At 39.3% G+C, this 20,783-nt stretch overlaps 1 protein-coding gene across 1 annotated transcript; it reads left to right on the top strand.

Moving 5' to 3' along the window:
- The first annotated feature begins 499 nt into the window (after window positions 1-499).
- LOC138962081 (transmembrane protein 216-like) lies at window positions 500-16,516 on the top strand. The gene is made up of 6 exons (XM_070333792.1): window positions 500-553; window positions 3,065-3,081; window positions 6,890-6,983; window positions 8,055-8,147; window positions 11,574-11,775; window positions 14,665-16,516. Exons 1-6 carry the CDS (start codon window positions 511-513, stop codon window positions 14,678-14,680), a joined length of 465 nt encoding a protein of 154 aa, XP_070189893.1. The 5' UTR covers window positions 500-510; the 3' UTR covers window positions 14,681-16,516.
- Window positions 16,517-20,783: the final 4,267 nt, after the last annotated feature.

Here is a 20,783-nt window from a genome sequence, read left to right as displayed (position 1 = left end):
TTAATTTTATTTATATTCATCGATTTTTCGCCAAACACGCTGATGATGTGGCGTTCGCCATGATACACAATCAGCAGTGAAGACTTTGTTTTACTTTGATTGGTAGAATGTTTGTGATTGCCCCGCTTTGTTTTAGCAGCGAATTATTTTTGTTGAATTTTACAGCTGGAATGAAGACAAATTCTCACGTTAAATAATTCTAAGGTGTGTATGGATTTGTAAAATGTAATGTTTGTGTGTGCTTGTCTTACAGGAGAAAAGGTGCTCTTAATACCCAATTCTTCTAAAATAAATAACATGGCACCATAAGTTTACACACAACAATGACATTCCTTTCCATTTATACACCTTTTTGTTTACGTTCGTTGGAAACTAGCAACATGAAAAATAATGAATTTCATCAGTTGATTCATACATAATACATGTACACTCATAAAAGTGCCTACAATCTGATAAGAAATGTAATAGCAATATATTTCAGTCAATTTGTGTTATAAGACACTGTTCAAGATGGCTGCTCCTGGGCAAACTCAAACAGCGTCCCAGCAACGGGGTAATTTTGACATTTTGCTTTGTTTCACGCGTCCTTATTGTGCCACGTAGACATCGTACAGTATTTTCAAAACTGAAACAACCTATAAATTAGTGATATATGGCATTGTTTCCTTGCATTCCTAGCAGAACTCTGACGCATCAACGTCTGCACTTTCGTGTGCCTGCTTGTTTCCCTCTCATTTGGGTTTTCCTGTAATTTTTTCACATTACCACCTGAAAATGAGACCATATCTTTAAACGGGTCAACGCTGTTGTTTATTTCACTGAACTGTTTGAGAAGACTTGCATGCTGTTTTGTATCAGCTAGGAACCTTAACAAGAAGTTACAGCGCATGCACAAAAAGGCCAAGAATAACACAGACGCAAGAACACAATACACCAATCTAAAGACAAGAGTCCAAAAAGAACTTAGACACGCCTACTGGTCATACATTAACAACTTGATTGACCCACCATCTGTGGCAGAGGGTGCCCCTGCCAACGGCGGTAACCAGAAAAGATTCTGGAGTTACATTAAGTCATTACGCAGAGACACAACTGGAGTCTCTCCACTGAGGGACCCAGCTAGGGGCATGCTGTTCTCAGCAGCAAAGGATAGAGCTAACATACTCAACACACAGTATCAGTCAGTTTTCACACAAGAAGATCTACAAGGAGACTTGCCCACTCCCGAAGGATGTCCTTATCCATCCATGGACAACATCAAGGTCACGGAAGAGGGTGTTTTCAAACTTCTCGCGAAGATAAACCCTCACAAGGCTTCCGGTCCTGATGGCCTTCCAGCTAGAGTTCTCAAAGAGTGCGCCCACCAGCTTGCACCACTCTTAACTGTAATTTTCAACAAATCACTAGAAGAAGGGGCAGTCCCCGAGGATTGGAGACGAGCGAACGTCTCCGCCATTTTTAAGAAAGGAAGCAGGCACGACGCAGCCAACTACAGACCAGTTTCACTCACCAGTTTATGTTGTAAGCTCCAGGAACATGTTATTACCAGCAACACCATGGCCCATTTAGAAAAGCACAAGATCCTAACAGACGCACAACACGGTTTCAGAGCACGCCGCAGCTGCGAAACTCAACTTCTGACTCTCACACATGAACTGGCCGCTAGCTTAGATTTAGGTAAACAGACAGACATGGTAATATTAGACTTTTCTAAAGCGTTCGACCGTGTCCCACACCGTCGACTCCTGGCAAAATTAGACCACTACGGCATTAGGGGGACCACCCACAAATGGATTGACGCATTCTTATCAGGCAGAACTCAACAGGTAGTTGTAGATGGTGAAACATCAGACCAAGTCCCAGTAGTGAGCGGAGTGCCACAAGGAACAGTAATGGGGCCCCTTTTGTTTCTCCTCTTCATCAACGACCTCCCAGATAAACTCATCTCTAAAACCAGGTTGTTCGCAGATGATTGCATTGTCTACAGGGAAATTAGAGACATACAGGATTGTAGACTCCTTCAAAGTGATTTAAACACCTTGTCACAGTGGGAAAGGACTTGGGGTATGGAATTCCACCCACAGAAGTGTAGTGTTTTGACTTGCTCCAGATCACGCAAGAGAACCACCTTTGACTATGTTCTGAAAGGTTTCACACTAGAGCAGACAACCAGCTCCAAGTATTTAGGTGTAGATATTTGTAGTGACCTTTCATGGAAGTCCCACATCGACCGTGTTACCAAGAAAGCAAACGGCGTTCTCGGATTCCTGAAAAGAAACCTACGCACAACCAACAAGAAGACCAAGTCCAACGCATACTTCACACTCGTACGACCACACTTAGAGTATTGTAGTGCAGTTTGGAACCCGCACACCGTAGAGATGACCAAAAAGGTAGAACAGATTCAACGTAGGGCAGCAAGGTATGTGACACACGATTATAGCTATGAAAGTAGTGTCAGTTCCATGTTGCAGTCACTCGGATGGGAAACCCTAGAAAGTAGGCGCACCAAGACCCAACTCACAATGCTCCACAAAATCATCAACAACCTGGTAGATATCCCCCCAGACCCCTACCTCACCCCTGGCACTGGCAGAACTCGATCCAACCACAACCTTAAACTTCGCCAAATTTCCGCCCGTACAAACTATTTTAAATACAGCTTCTTCCCGCGTACCATCCCCGTGTGGAATTCCCTCCCGGCAGCTGCTGCCGAGGCTCCCTCTCTGGTATCTTTCAGAGGGGAGCTCTCCAAACTCTCATTCTAACTCCTCTCCACTCCTTATTTTGTTTCAAAGTTAGAGTAGGGTCTCAGTTATATTCAGTTCCTCCTTGATCGTTTTGTTTCGTTTGACTACTTCCTTTATGCTTAAGTCTTTTCTATCCTCAGTTACTTTTGATTTTTTCTCCGTCTTTGTCCTCTTAAAGAGCGCTAGTCACTAAAAGTCAGCAATTGACGACGTGACGAAAATATTCTGAAATTCTGACACTTGTTTAGTATAGTAACTGCTGTGCATCTTGAAGTGTTTCAACTTTCATGCCGATTTTTCTCTTCTGTTTGCAGGGCGTGTTCAAGTTGTTGTATCCTTTGTACAGAAAACACCACCGTTCCCCACTTCACATACTCCCCAGAAAGAAAGAATGTTTGATATAAAATAAAGAAAGAATGAGAAATATACATGTCCTAGCTACCCAAAACACGGAAACCCCATCTGCAAAAACTGAATTTGTCTTCAAATTTTGTCATTTTCCATGTTTGTTTGAAAGCATATCTGATTTATGCCATTTCCACCATTACTTTTATGTTTGTATCAGGATTTACGATCATAGCATCGACTCAAAAGGAGGGGACTTTAGTTATTCTTATGCACAGGAATTGAGGACATCAAGAATTGTTGCCCTGTGTATTCGCTATTCCGCATGGTAGTTTGCATGCACACTCTCCTATAAACAATTGTATCAATCACCATACACATTGGCAACAATCCTTCTAAGACTCTCTCCCTGTGCATCATTACTATGATTATATCACTTGACATATGATTTAGTAGAGTCGCCATCACACGCACAGACACAAGCACTCACAGAGACAGACACATACATACTGATGAGCATAAAAATGGAAAAGGTCACATCATGCAGTTATCAAATAAAATAACATAATGTGTATTGAAGAAGGATGTTCGGTACCATAATCAAATCAGAAATGAAAATAGAAATTATGCATGTGAGACACAAGGTCTTGTACATTAGAGTTCACTCCCTTTGATGACTTCAGCTCTATTGGAATTCTGACACAAACACTGACATAATGGTAAAAGTTGCAGATATAATTTATGTTTTCGAAATAATAATGTTAAAATGACTTGGTAGTTGATTAAAGGATATAATTATATACCTCATTTTCGGTTGAGGTTTCCGTGTTGTTGGGTGGTTTTTTTTTTGTTGGGGGGGGGAGGGGGGGGGGGGGGGGGGATTTTTAGTGTTTTTTGGGGGGAGGAGAAAAGTACTGCCGAATGTGCTCCAACTCGCAGTCTTTCTGTTTGACACTCTATTTCACATTTATATGAGAAACAAAGTAAGGGATCAACTCTTGCAACTCCTGTGCTTGATCATCTGTACTGAAGTTGCCTCCCTTGGACTAAGTTTTATACATGAGGCTTGTTTTTGTGCAGTGATTTTTCTGTTGTGTGAAATAGTTTACAAACAAAAGAGGTAGATGGAGGACAATAGGTCAGTTGGAACTGGATTAAAAGTAAGAATATGTCCAAATACCCTGGCTTTGTCTGTATCGTGTTTGATAGGAAAATTCATACATGTGACATCATTACTGTCAAAACACTTGGTCAGAAAGTTAAAACAAAGAGAGGTACAGTAAAGCGTGCTATGCAGGCCAGGAATCAGAGCAATACATCAGATCAAACAAGTCGCGTAAGGCGAAATTACTACATTTAGTCAAGCTGTGGAACTCACAGAATGAAACTGAACGCACTGCATTTTGTTCACAATGACCGTAGTCCGCCACTAGTGCAAAAGGCAGTGAAAGTGACGAGCCTGTTCAGCGCGGTAGCGGTTGCGCTGTGCTGCATAGCACGCTTTACTGTACCTCTCTTCGTTTTAACTTTCTGAGCGTGTTTTTAATCCAAACATATCATATCTATATGTTTTTGGAATCAGGAACCGACAAGGAATAAGATGAAATTGTTTTTAACCCCTTCACTGCCCACCCCGTATGTAATGCGTGGTCATTTTCGGTTTCTCGTACGCCCATAACCGTATCTCGTACGTGGGATTTGTGTCATCAACATTTCAGGACATTTTTGAAAACTAAATGGGAGGTAACCACTGTCCAAGTACTTGTAGGGGTTCTAAACACAGTTCTTTCCCATAGACCATTCGGATAAGTTACTGAAGAGCTACTACCACGTGTGTAAAAACCCATGATCGTGTTGTAGAATTCTCGCCATTCACAATGGCGGCTGAAAGTCGGACCTCAACTCGTAGACCTGTTTTCAAGCGATACAGTGTTCTGGAAGCTCTACAAGAAGTGATTTATGGATTACCACACAGAAGAATACTTTTATGGGCTGTAATGTGAGTACCTGATGTTTGACACCAGTTTTAGCAGTGTTTTGTGTGGTTTTACGTGATGCAATGTGTGTCACTGTGTGTGTGTAAGTCCGGAAACTGTAATTTTTTACGAAAATCTCATTATATCAATTTTTACTATAACAATCACAAACGAAGTCCAATGATCATGTCATCTATAAGCAAAACACATGCCAAAGATCTAAGAGATATCTCAATAAATGATCGAGCAGTGAACAGATTAGTGAACCTACCGAAGAAAGCGAAATTTTGCCCTGGCACACAGCAATACCAAAATGCTGTTATACTGTGGTAGTGAAGAGGTTAAAACGATTTCGGAAATTTAATTTTAATCATAATTTTTAATTTTCAGAGCTTGTTTTTAATCCGAATATAACATATTTATATGTTTTTGGAATCAGAACATGATGAAGAATAAAATAAAAGTAATTTTGGATCGTTTTATAAAAAAATAATTTTAATTACAATTTTCAGATTTTTAACCCTTTCGCTGCCAACCAAAACTTGCGTATGTGCATTCCTGACTGCCAGGGAATATTGGAGTTCGGGGTGTAATAATTCACAAAAAATTATAGTTCCAAACTGGCAGTAGGTAGGTAAGTAAAACCTATGTTATTTTTAAGGGAAATTGAACCAAGAATGCTGAAATAATAATTAGTTTGGCTTATAATGATGTTTAAATATGAACTTTTGAAAAATCAGTCTGGCGCATCTTCCGGTGCCTGTGGATCAAACACAGGTGGCTGTTTTGCTCGCTCCAAGAAAGGATTATAATCACTATCATCTACCTGTTTCCAACGAATCGTCCGAAAGAAGATCTCCCCCTTCCCCTGTCAGTATCCATAATCATTTGCACTGCCTGTAGCGTCAGTCCGGCTTTGTTTTTCCCTACTACGGCCCGGTCGACATCCACCGTTAGCCATTTTGACGAGTCGAGATTTCTCTCCCCTATCCTGTCGCCAAGGCCGAAAATAGCCTTCAGACGCAAAACCGCGTCACCATTTATGTTTATTCATGAGAATGAGGTATCCTACCAAGCCATTGGCTGCTATTTTTGTGTCAGCAGTGACATCACACTTCTGGAAAATCCCGGAACGGTGAAGACGGGTAAACCCGTCTTAAGGCGCTGCGGCTGCAGTCAAGCGCAGGACGGGTATAACCCGTCCTAAGGCAGGCAAGTGGTTAATGACCAAAGTCATTAATTAATTTTTAAGCCTCCATGCTGAAATGCAATACCGAAGTCCGGCCTTCGTCGAAGATTGCTTGGCCAAAATTTCAATCAATTTGATTGAAAAATGAAGGTGTGACAGTGCCGCCTCAACTTTTACAAAAAGACGGATATGACGTCATAAAAGACATTTATCGAAAAAATGAAAAAAAGTCTGGGGATTTCATACCCAGGAACTCTCATGTAAAATTTCATAAAGATCGGTCCAGTACTTTAGTCTGAATCACTCTACACACACACACGCACAGACACACACACATACACCACGACCCTCGTCTCGATTCCCCCTCTATGTTAAAACATTTAGTCAAAACTTGACTAAATGTAAAAAGTATGAGTCATTGACTGAGGCCTGAGGACAGCACTGGGTACGGAGATCTGCAACTCAGATTAATATTTGTTCAGTTTGATGTGTGTTGTATACTATTTTTGACAGCATGTTTTCCCCATCATTGACCAATATTGACATCATACTTCCACAGTTGTAATAACAACTCTTAATGGAACACATTTATGCTGGTGATTTTTTTGTTTCTTCCTTAACCAAGGCAGCATTCATCATTGCCTTACCAAATTCTGCTGTATTTGAACAGCTGGTACTTTGCACTCTTCTTTGTCTGCGAGCTGCTGATATTTATTTTTAAAGGTAAGTAATTTTTTTTTCTTGTGAACAACTTTGGCAGTTGATTTATAAAGTATGAGAGAAAGGAGTTTGCATGCTGTATTAGCTAGTGATAGTCAGCTCTTCAATGTGTGTGAAGCTGGAGAGCTCTCCTTGGATCTGCCATTTTCGTTGGAAAGCATGTCTTCCAGAGAAGGAAAAAATTGAATAAGAGAAACAGATTTTCCTTGAAGAAAATAATTGAATAGCAGCCTTACCGAGTCCTAATGTCCTGCATTTTAATTAAATTCTCTGTGCGTTAGCTTCCAAGAGAGGCCATCAAATTGCCTTTACACTTTCTCAATTTTGTTTTTGGATGGGTCCGACTTCGCCACCCCACATCAGGGTGTTGCCCCTAGACCCCACTGGGTCATGGCGGCACCTGCACCCCGGCCAGTTATCTAGATATTTTTTCTTCTCTCTCCAATGCTCTCTAGCCTGGTGTGTGTGTGTGTTTGGTTCATGATTGTTTTGATTTTTGCCAAGTAATCCATACTTGATTTCTTTGTTGCATATCGTGCAGAACATCAGCACAATCAACATGTTTTTTTGCACCAAATAATGTATGTGTTATGTGTGTGTGAGTAAGAGAGATAGGGTTGGGGTTATGTCTGCACGTGTTATTGTATCGTATATTATTTTCTTCAGTGAATTGCTGGCATAAGTTTAAATCTGACTTCCATTGACATTTGCATTCTACTAAATATCAGGGGTGGGTCGACTCTCTTGTGATGAAAAAAGAGGAAATCCCTTTTTTCTAGGGGGTTCGGGGGCATGCTCCCCCAAAAATCTGTACAATCTGGTGCATTCTGAGACTAAAATTCAACTTGTTTGGATAAGGTAAAAAAAATAAAAGACATTCTCCTCACCCGTTCGTAAGTTGTGTCCGCGGATTCGCGGAAAAGTCCCACCCCTGAAATATGTAAGGAGGAAAAGCCTGCAGTGTGTGTTATGTTTATTGCATAAGTTGTGATTTTATAAGTAAGGTGTTGGCAGTAAGTCCCTAACTTAATTAAAATGTAATATTTAAAAAAAAATTAAAATGCTGTTGTTTAGGTGAAACATTGCCATTTGCTGATGGCGTTCTGGCAGCAGAGATCATCCTGGTCTTCCTCATGGCTGGTGTGGAAATCCTACGCATATTTTTTGGTGTGTATTCCTTCTTTTCTCTCTTTTTCCTGTCCTTAATGGGATAGTTATAAGTTATTGCACTTGCCTATTTTCAAACAAGTATTATCTTTACCACAAATAGCCATAGCTCTCTCTGACTGTGGTCAAACAGCAAGCGGTCAGATTGAGCCAGAGAATGAGGTGGATGTGTTACTTTTGTAGGTGAAGACCTGTCAAACAAAATGTCACAAGGGTTACATTTAACAAGAAAGGATTAAAAGTTTGTGTCGGATATTTTTGGTTTGCAACCTGTTAAAGGTATATTTGTGAAATGACTGGTTGATGCAGTCCCTGTGTGAATGTACACTACGATGTTGAAGGGATGAGATCTATAGAGGGAGTTATTGTGTGTATGTGTGTGTGAAAGCTGAATGAAATCTTCATAGTAGAAAGCTCACCATTAGATTTACAACAATCTTGTTTCAGTGTTCTACCCTCGAAAAGGCCAGTTATGATGGACACTGTCCCAAAATTGGGCAAGCAATTTGAATCAACTGGTGTCTACATATAGCTATTGTGATATGTTAGCTGATTTAGGCTAACCTCAGAGGAATTTAGCTCATTGATAGTAATACATGTACAAGCATATACGAACCAGCCATTATGGTTGCTGGACAAACAGGCAAACAAGCATGTCATGTTAAGTGGTCACGTGAGGTGCTAGGTAAACTGGTATCACATGTACCAAAAAGAAAGTACATCTCACAAAAATCAGTCAGTTGGGCAACCAGTCAAACCTAGCGTGCAGCAATTACACATTGAAGGGCTTCCATGTGAAACTTCGAGGTGATGATTGTGGATTGACACCCAACCAAAGCCATATTGAAGCCTGACACAGCGAAACAACGGGAGGCGTCAATATTGTATTTCAGTCTGTCATCGAACTTGTTCCTGCAAGAAATGTTTTTCCGTATCACCCCGCTCCTGCTTTAAATTATCTTTTTTTTTGTCTTTTTGTTGACAGTTGTGATCGATGGAAAGCAAACATTTTATTTCCCTCCAAAAATCGGTGTTTGGAATTGACTCATGTTGCCTAAAAGAATTCCTTCAACAATATACACCATACTCCTATTTACAAAGCCGGCCCAGCAGATTGTTGTAACAATTATCGACCAATTTCATTATTAAGTTGTGTTGGGAAGGTAATGGAGCGCTGTGTCCACAGCCATGTTTACACCTTTTTACAGCGAAATGATATATTAACACCGGCACAGTCAGGATTTATTCCTGGTGACTCTACCAGTTGTCAACTGGCTTCTATTTATGACGAGTTCTGTTTAAATTACGATATGGGAATTACCACTCAAGCTGTTTTTTGTGATGTGTCAAAGGCATTTGAAAAAGTCTGGCACAAAGGGTTATTATATAAACTGGAACTAGTAGGAATTAGAGGACAATTGTTGAAATGGTTTCACGATTATTTAACAAATCGCCACCAGGCGGTTGTTATTAAGGGTGCTAAGTCTGCATTAAAATGTATCCCGGCAGGTGTTCCACAAGGTTCTGTTCTAGGCCCCTTGCTATTCCTGATATATATTAACGACATTGTGAATGATACTGAATCTGTTATAAAGTTGTTTGCTGATGACACGAGCATGTCTATGTCCTTAGAAGATCCAACTAGACGAGCACAGATTTTGAACGCAGACCTATATAAAATTAATACCTGGGCAAAACAGTGGAAAGTTAAATTTAACGAAGCAAAAACGGAACTGTTAGACATAAAACGTGATAATATACCAACCGAACCAATCATTTTTAATAATATTGTTTTGGAAAACGTGAACCAACATAAACACCTTGGCGTAATCTTGCAGAATGATTGTAAGTGGGACTTCCAAGTGAGAAGCATCATAAAAAAGGTCACCTTATTAATTAATTGTTTAAGATATTATAAATATAGATTAAATCGTAAAAGTCTGGAAACTATGTATAAATCTTTTGTTCTTCCACATTTTGACTACGCAGACATCATATGGGACAACTGCACAGAGTACTGGTCAACTGCACTCGAAAAACTACATTTGGAAGCCATTCGGACTATAATCGGTGGTGTGCGCGGCACAAGCCACGAAAAACTGTATAAAGAAAGCGGATTTTGTAACCTAAAAGAAAGACGGAGCAGACACAAACTGATTTTATACTACAAGATGGTATATGGCAAATGCCCTCATTACTTATCAGATCTCTTGCCACCTTTAACTTCTGATGTTAACCCCTACCATCATAGAAGACCATTAGAAAGAAGAGTCCCCATGTGCAGAACTGAATTATACCGTCGATCTTTTATACCATCTACTACTGTCCTGTGGAACACCTTGCCAGACAACATCAAAACAACTAACTCAATCAGCGATTTCAAACGCTATTTATCTACTCCTGATTATAACGTACCTGCCTATTATTACTGTGGTAAAAGACTGGAAGAGATTCACCACTGCAGAATGCGCCTAAACATGAGTAATTTGAATTCTGACCTGTGTAAACGCCACCTACAGGGAAACCCACAGTGCGCTTGCGGCTACCCGGACGAAACAGCTGACCATTATTTGACACATTGTCCTTTGTACGTAGATGCTCGCCTGTCTACAATAAACGCACTTCCTGTTAATTACAGACATGTTGAAATATTGTTAAATGGTAGCGAAAACCTTTCTCTTTGCACTAACAAGCTTGTTTTTGAAAGTGTCCAATCGTTTATCCATGAATCTGGTCGTTTCTGTTGATTTGACTCAGTACCCATATTCAAGCCAACAAACCTTATTTTATATGCATTTTTCAAATGTATATTTTAGCGAGCTACTGCTTACTTGCCACAGGACTATGGTTTGTAATGTACTATGTATATTCTTATTTGTATGCGCTGCCAACTTCATCTTTTAAATGTACCTACCGTTTTCTCCTCCCTCCTCCACCCTCCCCCCTCTTCCTCCTGCTAGCTTTTTCTTATTCTTTCTGATTTACTTTAACTATGCTCTTCTTGTAGATAGTTCAACAATTGATAAGTATTGCTTGTCCGACATCATATTTGCGTTATTTTCCTACTACGTAGGGCGCGTAATATAAGCGTTTGCTTGAGTTCGTGTCCCTATTGTTTATCGTTGTATTTTTGTATCATGTTTGATTTAATAAAACACTGTTTAAACCAATATACACCATGCAATCGACTTCATCTTTTCGCTTTAATCAGATCCTGTCTGATAGGTACTAACTGGCAACAACAAAACATGTCCACCTTTATTTTATTTTTTTAAACTAGTGAAATGTTGGCAATTTTCACTAAATGCGCACACTGCATGTCAATTAAACTTTAATCCTCAAAAGATCCCTCTTGACTGCATTAATGGTGAAGTCGACACTGCATACTCACATGTAAATATTCAAAATGTGTTTTTGTCTTTTCAGGAAAGAAAGGGAACTTGACTGAGCAGATTGTGGGTGTGGTGATCTCCGTGCTACTGAGTATACCAGCGTTGTTTGGAGCTCTTTTCTTGTTGCTGTGGCAGACATATGTTCTGAGGGTGGAGGTCATTCTCTCAGGAATTCAGATTGCTTTCATTGGTCTTCAGCTCATCTTTGGTGTCATCTCAATCATCACCTTTGCAAGGTGGAATTTATGCTAATGTTGTTTTGGTGTTGGTGTTGGTGTGTATGTGTCAGTGTTTCAGTAGCTCTTTTTACATTTAGTCAAGTTTTGACTAAATGTTTTAACATAGAGGGGGAATTGAGACAAGGGTCGTGATGTATGTGTGTCTGTGTGTGTGTCTGTCTGTGCGTGTGTGTGTGTGTAGAGCGATTCAGAGTAAACTACTGGACCGATCTTTATGAAATTTGACATGAGAGTTCCTGGGTATGATATCCCCAGACGGTTTTTTCATTTTTTTGGATAAATGTCTTTGACGACGTCATATCCGGCTTTTTGTAAAAGTTGAGGCGGCACTGTCACACCCTCATTTTTCAATAAAATTGATTGAAATTTTGGCCAAGCAATCTTCGACGAAGGCCGGACTTTGGTATTACATTTCAGCTTGGAGGCTTAAAATTTAATTAATGACTTTGGTCATTAAAAATCTGAAAATTATTTTTATAAAATGATCCAAAATTACGTTCATCTTATTCTTCATCATTTTCTGATTCCAAAAACATGTAAATATGTTATATTCAGATTAAAAACAAGCTCTGAAAATTAAAGATATAAAAATTATGATTTAAATAAAATTTCCGAAATCAATTTAAAAACAATTTCATCTTATTCCTTGTCGGTTCTTGATTCCAAAAACATATAGATATCATATGTTTGGATTAAAAACGCGCTCAGTGAGTTAAAGCGAAGAGAGCGCAACCACTACCGCGCTAAACAGGCTCGTTAATTTCACTGCCTTTTGCACGAGCGGCGGACTTCGATCATTGTGAAAAAATGCAGTGTGTTCAGTTTCATTCTGTGAGTTCCACAGCTTGACTAAATGTAGTAATTTTGCCTTACGCGACTTGTTTCTTTTTGTGTGTGTGTGTGTTTTGTGTGTGTGTGTGTCCATTTGTACATCATTCCTAATTGTGGCCATGTGTCTCAATTTATATATATATATTTATAATAAATTAATGAACTTCTGTGAGCTTTTGCAAAAACTTTCTACACATTTCCAAAGGAGTCAATGAAGTACAAACAAGTCGCGTAAGGCGAAATTACTACATTTAGTCAAGCTGTGGAACTCACAGAATGAAACTGAACGTACTGCATTTTTTCACAATAACCGTAGTCTGCCGCTAGTGCAAAAGGCAGTGAAAGTGATGAGCCTGTTCAGCGCGGTTGCGCTGTGCTCCATAGCACGCTTTACTGTACCTCTCTTCGTTTTAACTTTCTGAGCGTGTTTTTAATCCAAACATATCATATCTATATGTTTTTGGAATCAGGAACCGACAAGGAATAAGATGAAATTGTTTTTAAAACGATTTCGGAAATTTAATTTTAATCATAATTTTTATATTTTTAATTTTCAGAGCTTGTTTTTAATCCGAATATAACATATTTATATGTTTTTGGAATCAGAACATGATGAAAAGTAAAATAAAAGTATTTTTGGATCGTTTTATAAAAAATAATTTTAATTACAATTTTCAGATTTTTAATGACCAAAGTCATTAATTAATTTTTAAGCCTCCATGCTAAAATGCAATACCAAAGTCCGGCCTTCGTCGAAGATTGCTTGGCCAAAATTTCAATCAATTTGATTGAAAAATGAAGGTGTGACAGTGCCGCCTCAACTTTTACAAAAAGCCGGATATATGACGTCATAAAAGACATTTATCGAAAAAATGAAAAAAACGTCATGGGATTTCATACCCAGGAACTCTCATGTAAAATTTCATAAAGATCGGTCTAGTAGTTTAATCTGAATCGCTCTACACACACACACACACACATACACCACGACCCTCGTCTCGATTCCCCCTCTATGTTAAAACATTTAGTCAAAACTTGACTAAATGTAATAAAAAAGAAGTAAAGCAAAGAAGATAAGAAAAAAGTTAGATTTAGCCAACAGATAGCCTGCTCTTTTTTTGAGGGCACAACAAATTCTGTTAAGTTATAGAAAATCTCAGACAGTAGACTTGCACATAGACTTCTTTTTCTTTGTGTTCTTCTACTTTCTTGAAACTTTTCCTGCTGCAGGGTATGAACAGTTAATCTTGAGGTCAGTTTGACCGTATTTATTGAAGGTTGCTTGAAGGCTTCCACAAAGTACCAGCACAATGATTAACATTTTTTTTCCATCACAAAAAAAGAAAAAGAAAAATAAGAAAGAAAAAGGAAAAAAAAGGAAAAAGGGAGACAAATGGACAGGAAGAAAACTGGCAAAGAACTTAAAGTTAATGAAATTGTCATGTCCAGGTGCACGGAGCCCCTAAGATATCCAGTCATGCCTCGGGCAGCTGTCCATTTGAAAAAATACCAAGTTCCATTGGCTTTCATGCAAAGAGTCTGAAACTGCAAACATTTTTTACGAATTAATTTTGGTCTGTCTCCGGGCATGAAAGCATGCAGGCCATCAACCAGGCTCACATCAGGTCCAACACGTGAACTAATTATGTCTAAAGCCTACATGGAAGTCTATTAGTCTTGACAAGAAGGAGAATTCTCTCTATTTTGGGTACTTTATGTCAAGACATTGTGTTTGATTACGTAAGAAAATTGTAAAAGATGGTATGTTGGTCCATTTTGGCATACAGGCTTGATCCCCAGAACATGATCACAGGAATCGTTAATTTTTGGCGAGAGATGCGAACTGAAAAACCGCATAAAGTCTGGTTTGACTGGCAACACTAAACGTATGAGTAGGCATCTGTGAGACAGCTGTGTAATGCTTTTGACTGTTTATATCATACTCTGCGAGAAAAAGACAAATCGTTGCTTCAGCAATGCTGTGACTCCTGCACTGCCTCTTTAAGAAGCAGCTGCACCCACTGATCTTCACATGTGTCTGTTCTTTATTTCCAGGGCTGCTCCTTACTGAGGCTTCTTGCTCTTCATTTGGATTCAAGGAAAATGAACATCACAAAACAAGAAGAAATTAAAAAAAAAACACCCACAAACAAACAGAAAGAATGGTTGATCTGATGAGGGGAGATGAGTACATCATGTATCTCTTTTCTACTGTTCCCAGAGCTTCAAGTTTGTGCTATTGTGGTAATATTGAGGGACCTTTTTCTCTGAAGATCCATGTACTCTGTGAACTGACTATTGATGAATGGTGTGGCTTGACTCCTGCCCGGAGGGTCTGTAGGGAAATCAGAATTGTTTCCTGTTCGTCATAAATCAAAAGACAAGTGGGGACTGACTACCTTGTGCCTCCCCCTACCATTTCTTTTTTTGCCTCTACTTGGAAAGGGGTGACCTTCCAGTAATGTTAAAGATGCCATCCTTCCCCTGCAAGCTGCCATGTAGTACAATTTGGTGCATGTGTGCTGACTTGATTGGCATTGCAGTGTGTTGAAAAAAAACCAGTTCAGCAAAATTCCTTCACTGCATATAAAAGTGCAGTGCATTTTTTGTGCGTGCATATGTCCAAGCGCAGAGATTCCCTTATCCCATGCAAAATCTTGAAAATATGTAAGATTGTGTAAATAATCATGTACGCAAGAAGGAATTTATTTTTAAAAGTGAAGGCCTTTCTTAATTGAACCCAAAGTTGACTTTGCAAAGACTTCATGAAGTCTTTTTACCAAAAACTCAGTGCAGAAGCTGTGTGAATTAAATTTTCTGAAGTTGACCTCGTCCAATTAATATCAGGCTTAAAGGCAAGGATACCCTTAAGTTTTGATTGACCCCATAGGTTTATGCATATTTTCTGAGTTTTTGAGTCACTTGAGAAAAAGTGACTCTATGTAATCGGTCAGTGTTAGTCTGTCCGGCCGGCCGTCCGGCCGGCCGTAGACACCACCTTAACGTTGGACTTTTCTCGGAAACTATCAAAGCGATCGGGCTCATATTTTGTTTAGTCGTGACCTCCAATGACCTCTACACTTTAATGATGGTTTCGTTGACCTTTGACCTTTTTCAAGGTCACAGGTCAGCGTCAAAGGAAAAATTAGACATTTTATATCTTTGACAAAGTTCATCGGATGTGATTGAAACTTTGTAGGATTATTCTTTACATCAAAGTATTTACATCTGTAGCCTTTTACGAACGTTATCAGAAAAACAAGGGAGATAACTAGCCTTTTCTGTTCGGCAACACACAACTTAACGTTGGGCTTTTCTCGGAAACTATAAAAGTGACCGGGCTCAAATTTTATGTGAACGTGACTCATTGTGTTGTGAATAGCAATTTCTTCCTGTCCATCTGATGCCTCATATAATATTCAGAACTGCGAAAGTGACTCGATCGAGCGTTTGCTCTTCTTGTTGTATTTGTTTATGACCAACAGCTGCCATGTAATGTAGTATTTATGTTAATATATTAGACTGCTTGTGTAGGTCTTTTTTAGTAGCATCATGTGAACAGTGTATGTTTCTGTGTAAATTGAGATCTGTTTGCAAAGAATGTGTCCTGGTGTGCTTGCTTGCAAGTACAGGTGTGTTTGTGTGTGTGAGAGAAAAAGTCTTGAGTATGAATGTTTAGTGATCTTACATTGTAAAGGACAGTGTACCTTTCAATGCTTTTATGTATAAAAATAATGTTCTGTGATATATATGACCTTCTTTTCTAGTTCAACGCATGCATAAAGATGTTCAGCATTTGATCTTTACATGGTGGAGTTATTCTGGGACTTTGCGATGTTGACTTCAGTAATGTTTTTGGTCTGTTAAAGACCAAACTTGTGTATTTTTGAATAAATAGTATTTGACATTTGGGATTTCAGATTCATTCTATTGCTTCATTGGTTTACAAAGATCAGTGTATGTGCACACACACACACGTACACATGCTCTCTCTCTCGCTATTTCTTTCTGTTAGAGAGAGTGGAAAAGGGAGAATGAGAAATGAAATGAAGAGCTAATGCAAAACAGAACATCCTTTTTGTTTTGCAAAACTATAACAACAGCAAGAATAACACAAACAAGAAAAAACATTTAGTCAATCTAACAGCCTGAAACGAAAAGACCAACACTGAAAAGCTGAGTTCTTTTATTGTCGAGACTACTAAAACCTGGCTGATAGAAAACCGTAAACCAAAACAGGTAGATCTGGTCTCCATAATGCTTTGCCAACATAAGACCTTATTAATATTTGTATAACCGGCTTTTCTTTCATTCTGAGCACATTTTTAAAGTAAACATAACATTATGTATATACTTTTGGATTCAGGAGAAGACAAGGAATATAATGCAATCATTTTATAACGTAAAAAAAGATTTTAATGACAACCCTAATGAGCAAACTAATTAATTATTTGTAAGCTTCCAAGCTCAAATGCAATCCAATAGTCGGGACTAAGTCAAACATTGCTTGACCAAAATTTCAGCCAATTTCATTGAAAATGTGTGCTTGTGATTTCTAAAGTGCCACTTTAACTAAAAGCTGGATATGACGTCATGAAAGACATAAAAAAAAACACCAGGGGAACAAAATTGTCAGAAGAATCTGTATGTAAAGTTTCATGAAGATCTGTCCATTAGTTTTCTGGGAATGGCTACACACGCACACACACACACACACATGCAACACCCTCGTTTCGATTCCCAGTCTATTTTAAAACATTAAGTCAAAACTAGACTAACTGTAAAAATACAATGAGCACATAAAAGGAATGAAAGTCGACCACAGACAATGAAGAACCTAACATTCGGTTTGCTCAAAGAGTATGATGAGCTGCATGAAGTTGGTTGTCTCCCTCCCCATGGTTTGTGTCAACGTCCTACATTTTTTTTAATATCTCTTCTTTTATTTTATTTTTATTTTCTTGATCGGATCTCATTCTTTTTGCCTTCTCTTGTTCAACCAATTAACCGTCGCCCGTCCGGGTTATCGACTACACTTTAGAAATCTCATCCTATAGTTATTGTCCGCCCATAAACATATCAGCTTTTACCAAGCTATCAGTTTCACCAGGGACCTATATTGTAATATAGGTCTATGGTTTCACATATTCTCCTTTTGTTTGACGACTTTAGTTGCAAGTATCGTTCCAGAAGAAGAAGAAGAAAAGTGTTTGGAAACATTATGTTATTTTTTTTAGTGCATGGCCGTTTGCAAAGGTAAACGAAACCCATCCACACTGACGCATGCACACACGCACGCCCATAAACACACACACACACACACACACACACACACACACAGGACAAAAAGGTCTGTCGCTAGAAAACGCGGTATAAGCCCTCGTCAAAGATCGACTTACTTCAAATGCAGGTCAAAAACCAAAGAGGCTTAACTTTATTTCGGCGACCTCAAACATTTTGGTTCCCAAATAATTCCTCGAGTTATATCGATTGCAGAAAATGCTTGTACTTAGTGACATGCATGGTAAAACAAATAATTATTAATCTTGTTGAAGTTGTTGTTGTTTAAGGCACTTCGCACTGCTGAACGGAGAGGAGGCTCGCCTCGTATCGCATGCTTTTTGCTGCCTTCCTATTGTAGCCTAGATCGCAGTGCTCGTTTTGCTTTGTTTCACTTGTAAAAAAATTAAGCAAGGAATCACTAAATTACAGCATCGTTGAGCGCTAGCCAGAATTTCAGCCTCCTAGTTGTGTTATGTTCGCGGGCTGGCACATTGTGAGGGAGTAGTTATTATCCCGTTTGGCCTATTGCGAGGGAGTAGTTATTATTCGGATATCTTAGTTCTCGTAAACTACGATGGCCGCACTGTTGTACTAGCATATATCACGCAAACCTCGATCAGTACCGCACGCCAGAAAACCACCATTTTCTGTTTGTGACAAGTATAGTAGTGTTGTTCCCCTGGGACACGACAGGGTAGCTGGAGGTCGGTTCTCCTTGTTCCTGTAATTATGACTCAGGTGTAAGCCTACCGGCGGAATTTTGGGCGTATCAACAGTTAATATTCCTTACTGGCGTAGAGACCCATCAGCCCGTAAAGAATCATTAGTTTAAGGCCAGTTAGGAGGTAAAGAATCGTAGTATGGATTTAGGGAAACTGTGGGAGAGGCCGGGATGTGACAGCAGCATCTCTCTGTCATACTTTTGCTGGACTATGTACGTGTTGTCACTGCAGATACAGTGCAATTTCCTTTATTCGCCCCCCCCCCCCCCCCCCCCCTACCTCCCATCCCCATTTAAGATTTCCCTCATTTAAGACCTTTCGTTTTAAGATTGTCTGTCAATAACCTCTTCAAAATAACCTCCATTTGAAGACACACTCCCTTGCCTTATGAGACCCGATTTTCTAAGATTTTGTGTATCTTGAAAAGGGGGTCTCTTTGTACTTTAGCTGGCTATTCTACTGCCTTATTTGGCCGACTGTAGTCCTACAGCAAAGATAATTTGAGTGTATGCCACATTCTGAAACATGTTTTTTTTTGGATGTCTGGGTCAAACTACAAAGGAACAAAATGCTGAACGACGTTCGTCACAGAGGGTAAAAAAAGATAATTGAGCAAAAGGGGGACTTACATCTGCTTCCGGGGGCAGGAGACGTGAACGGAGGAGGGAAGGGAGGAGGGGGGCGGGGAGGGGGGAGAAAGACTGAAAAGAATCCCAGACAGTAAGCGAATAAGGAATTATTGTAACTATTCAGCGACATGACGTAACGGTAGAATGAGGGCTTACTGAGCACAAAGGACACATGATAGCATAGACGGAGACAAAGAAGAAATGAAAAACAGAGAGAAGCTCAACATCTGGACTGGCATGGGGATTTGGAGTTACAGTAGATGTGGAACACAGTCTTTGATGTCAGGCAGTTACCTCCGGCGAGTCGTGTCTTGCCTCCGTGGCCTTTCTTTGCACTCATTTCACAGCCTTTCTTCTTTTTCACTCTCTTTTTACATTTAGTCAAGTTTTGACTAAATGTTTTAACGTAGAGGGGGGAATCGAGACGAGGGTCGTGGTGTATGTGCGTGCGTGTGTGTGTGTGTGTCTGTCTGTGTGTGTGTGTGTGTAGAGCGATTCAGACTAAACCACTGGACCGATCTTTATGAAATTTGACATGAGAGTTCCTGGATATGATATCCCCAGACGTGTTTTTCATTTTTTTGATAAATGTCTTTGATGACGTCATATCCGGCTTTTCGTGAAAGTTGAGGCGGCACTGTCACGCCCTCATTTTTCAACCAAATTGGTTGAAATTTTGGTCAAGTAATGTTCGACAAAGCCCGGACTTCGTTATTGCATTTCAGCGTGGTGGCTTAAAAATTAATTAATGACTTTGGTCATTAAAAATCTGAAAATTGTAAAATAAAATTGTTTTTTATAAAACGATCCAAATTTACGTGTATCTTATTCTCCATCATTTGCTGATTCCAAAAACATATAAATATGTTATATTTGGATTAAAAACAAGCTCTGAAAATTAAATATATAAAAATTATTATCAAAATTAAATTTTCCAAATCAAATTAAAAACACTTTCATCTTATTCCTTGTCGGTTCCTAATTCCAAAAACATATAGATATGATATGTTTGGATTCAAAACACGCTCAGAAAGTTAAAACAAAGAGAGGTACAGAAAAGCGTGCTATATCCTTCTCAGCGCAAATGCTACCCCGCTCTTCTTGTCAATTTCACTGCCTTTGCCGTGAGCGGTGGACTGACGATGCTACGAGTGTACGGTCTTGCTGCGTTGCATTGCGTTCAGTTTCATTCTGTGAGTTCGACAGCTACTTGACTACTTGTATTTTCGCCTTACGCGACTTGTTTTTATATTTAGTCAAGTTTTTACTAAATATTTTAACATCGAGGGGGAATCGAAACGAGGGTCGTGGTGTATGTGCGTGTGTGCGTGTGTGTGTGTGTATGTCTGTCTGTGTGTGTGTGTGTGTGTGTGTGTGTGTGTGTGCGTGTAGAGCGATTCAGACTAAACTACTGGACCGATCTTTTATGAAATTTGACATGAGAGTTCCTGGGTATAAAATCCCCGAACGTTTTTTTCATTTTTTTGATAAATGTCTTTGATGACGTCATATCCGGCTTTTCGTGAAAGTTGAGGCGGCA

This window comes from Littorina saxatilis, linkage group LG3, assembly GCF_037325665.1.
Source record: "Littorina saxatilis isolate snail1 linkage group LG3, US_GU_Lsax_2.0, whole genome shotgun sequence".
NCBI lineage: Eukaryota > Metazoa > Mollusca > Gastropoda > Littorinimorpha > Littorinidae > Littorina > Littorina saxatilis.
Note: the sequence above shows the minus strand (reverse complement) of the source record. Positions and strands in the feature narration are given on the sequence as shown.

Excerpts from the sequence above, each read along its gene's own strand:
- LOC138962081 (XM_070333792.1), top strand. The coding sequence starts at position 511 with ATGGCTGCTCCTGGGCAAACTCAAACAGCGTCCCAGCAACGGG. Across the intron at positions 6,984-8,054 it reads GCTGATATTTATTTTTAAAG|GTGAAACATTGCCATTTGCT; the intron begins GTAAGTAATTTT and ends GCTGTTGTTTAG. Across the intron at positions 8,148-11,573 it reads AATCCTACGCATATTTTTTG|GAAAGAAAGGGAACTTGACT; the intron begins GTGTGTATTCCT and ends TTGTCTTTTCAG.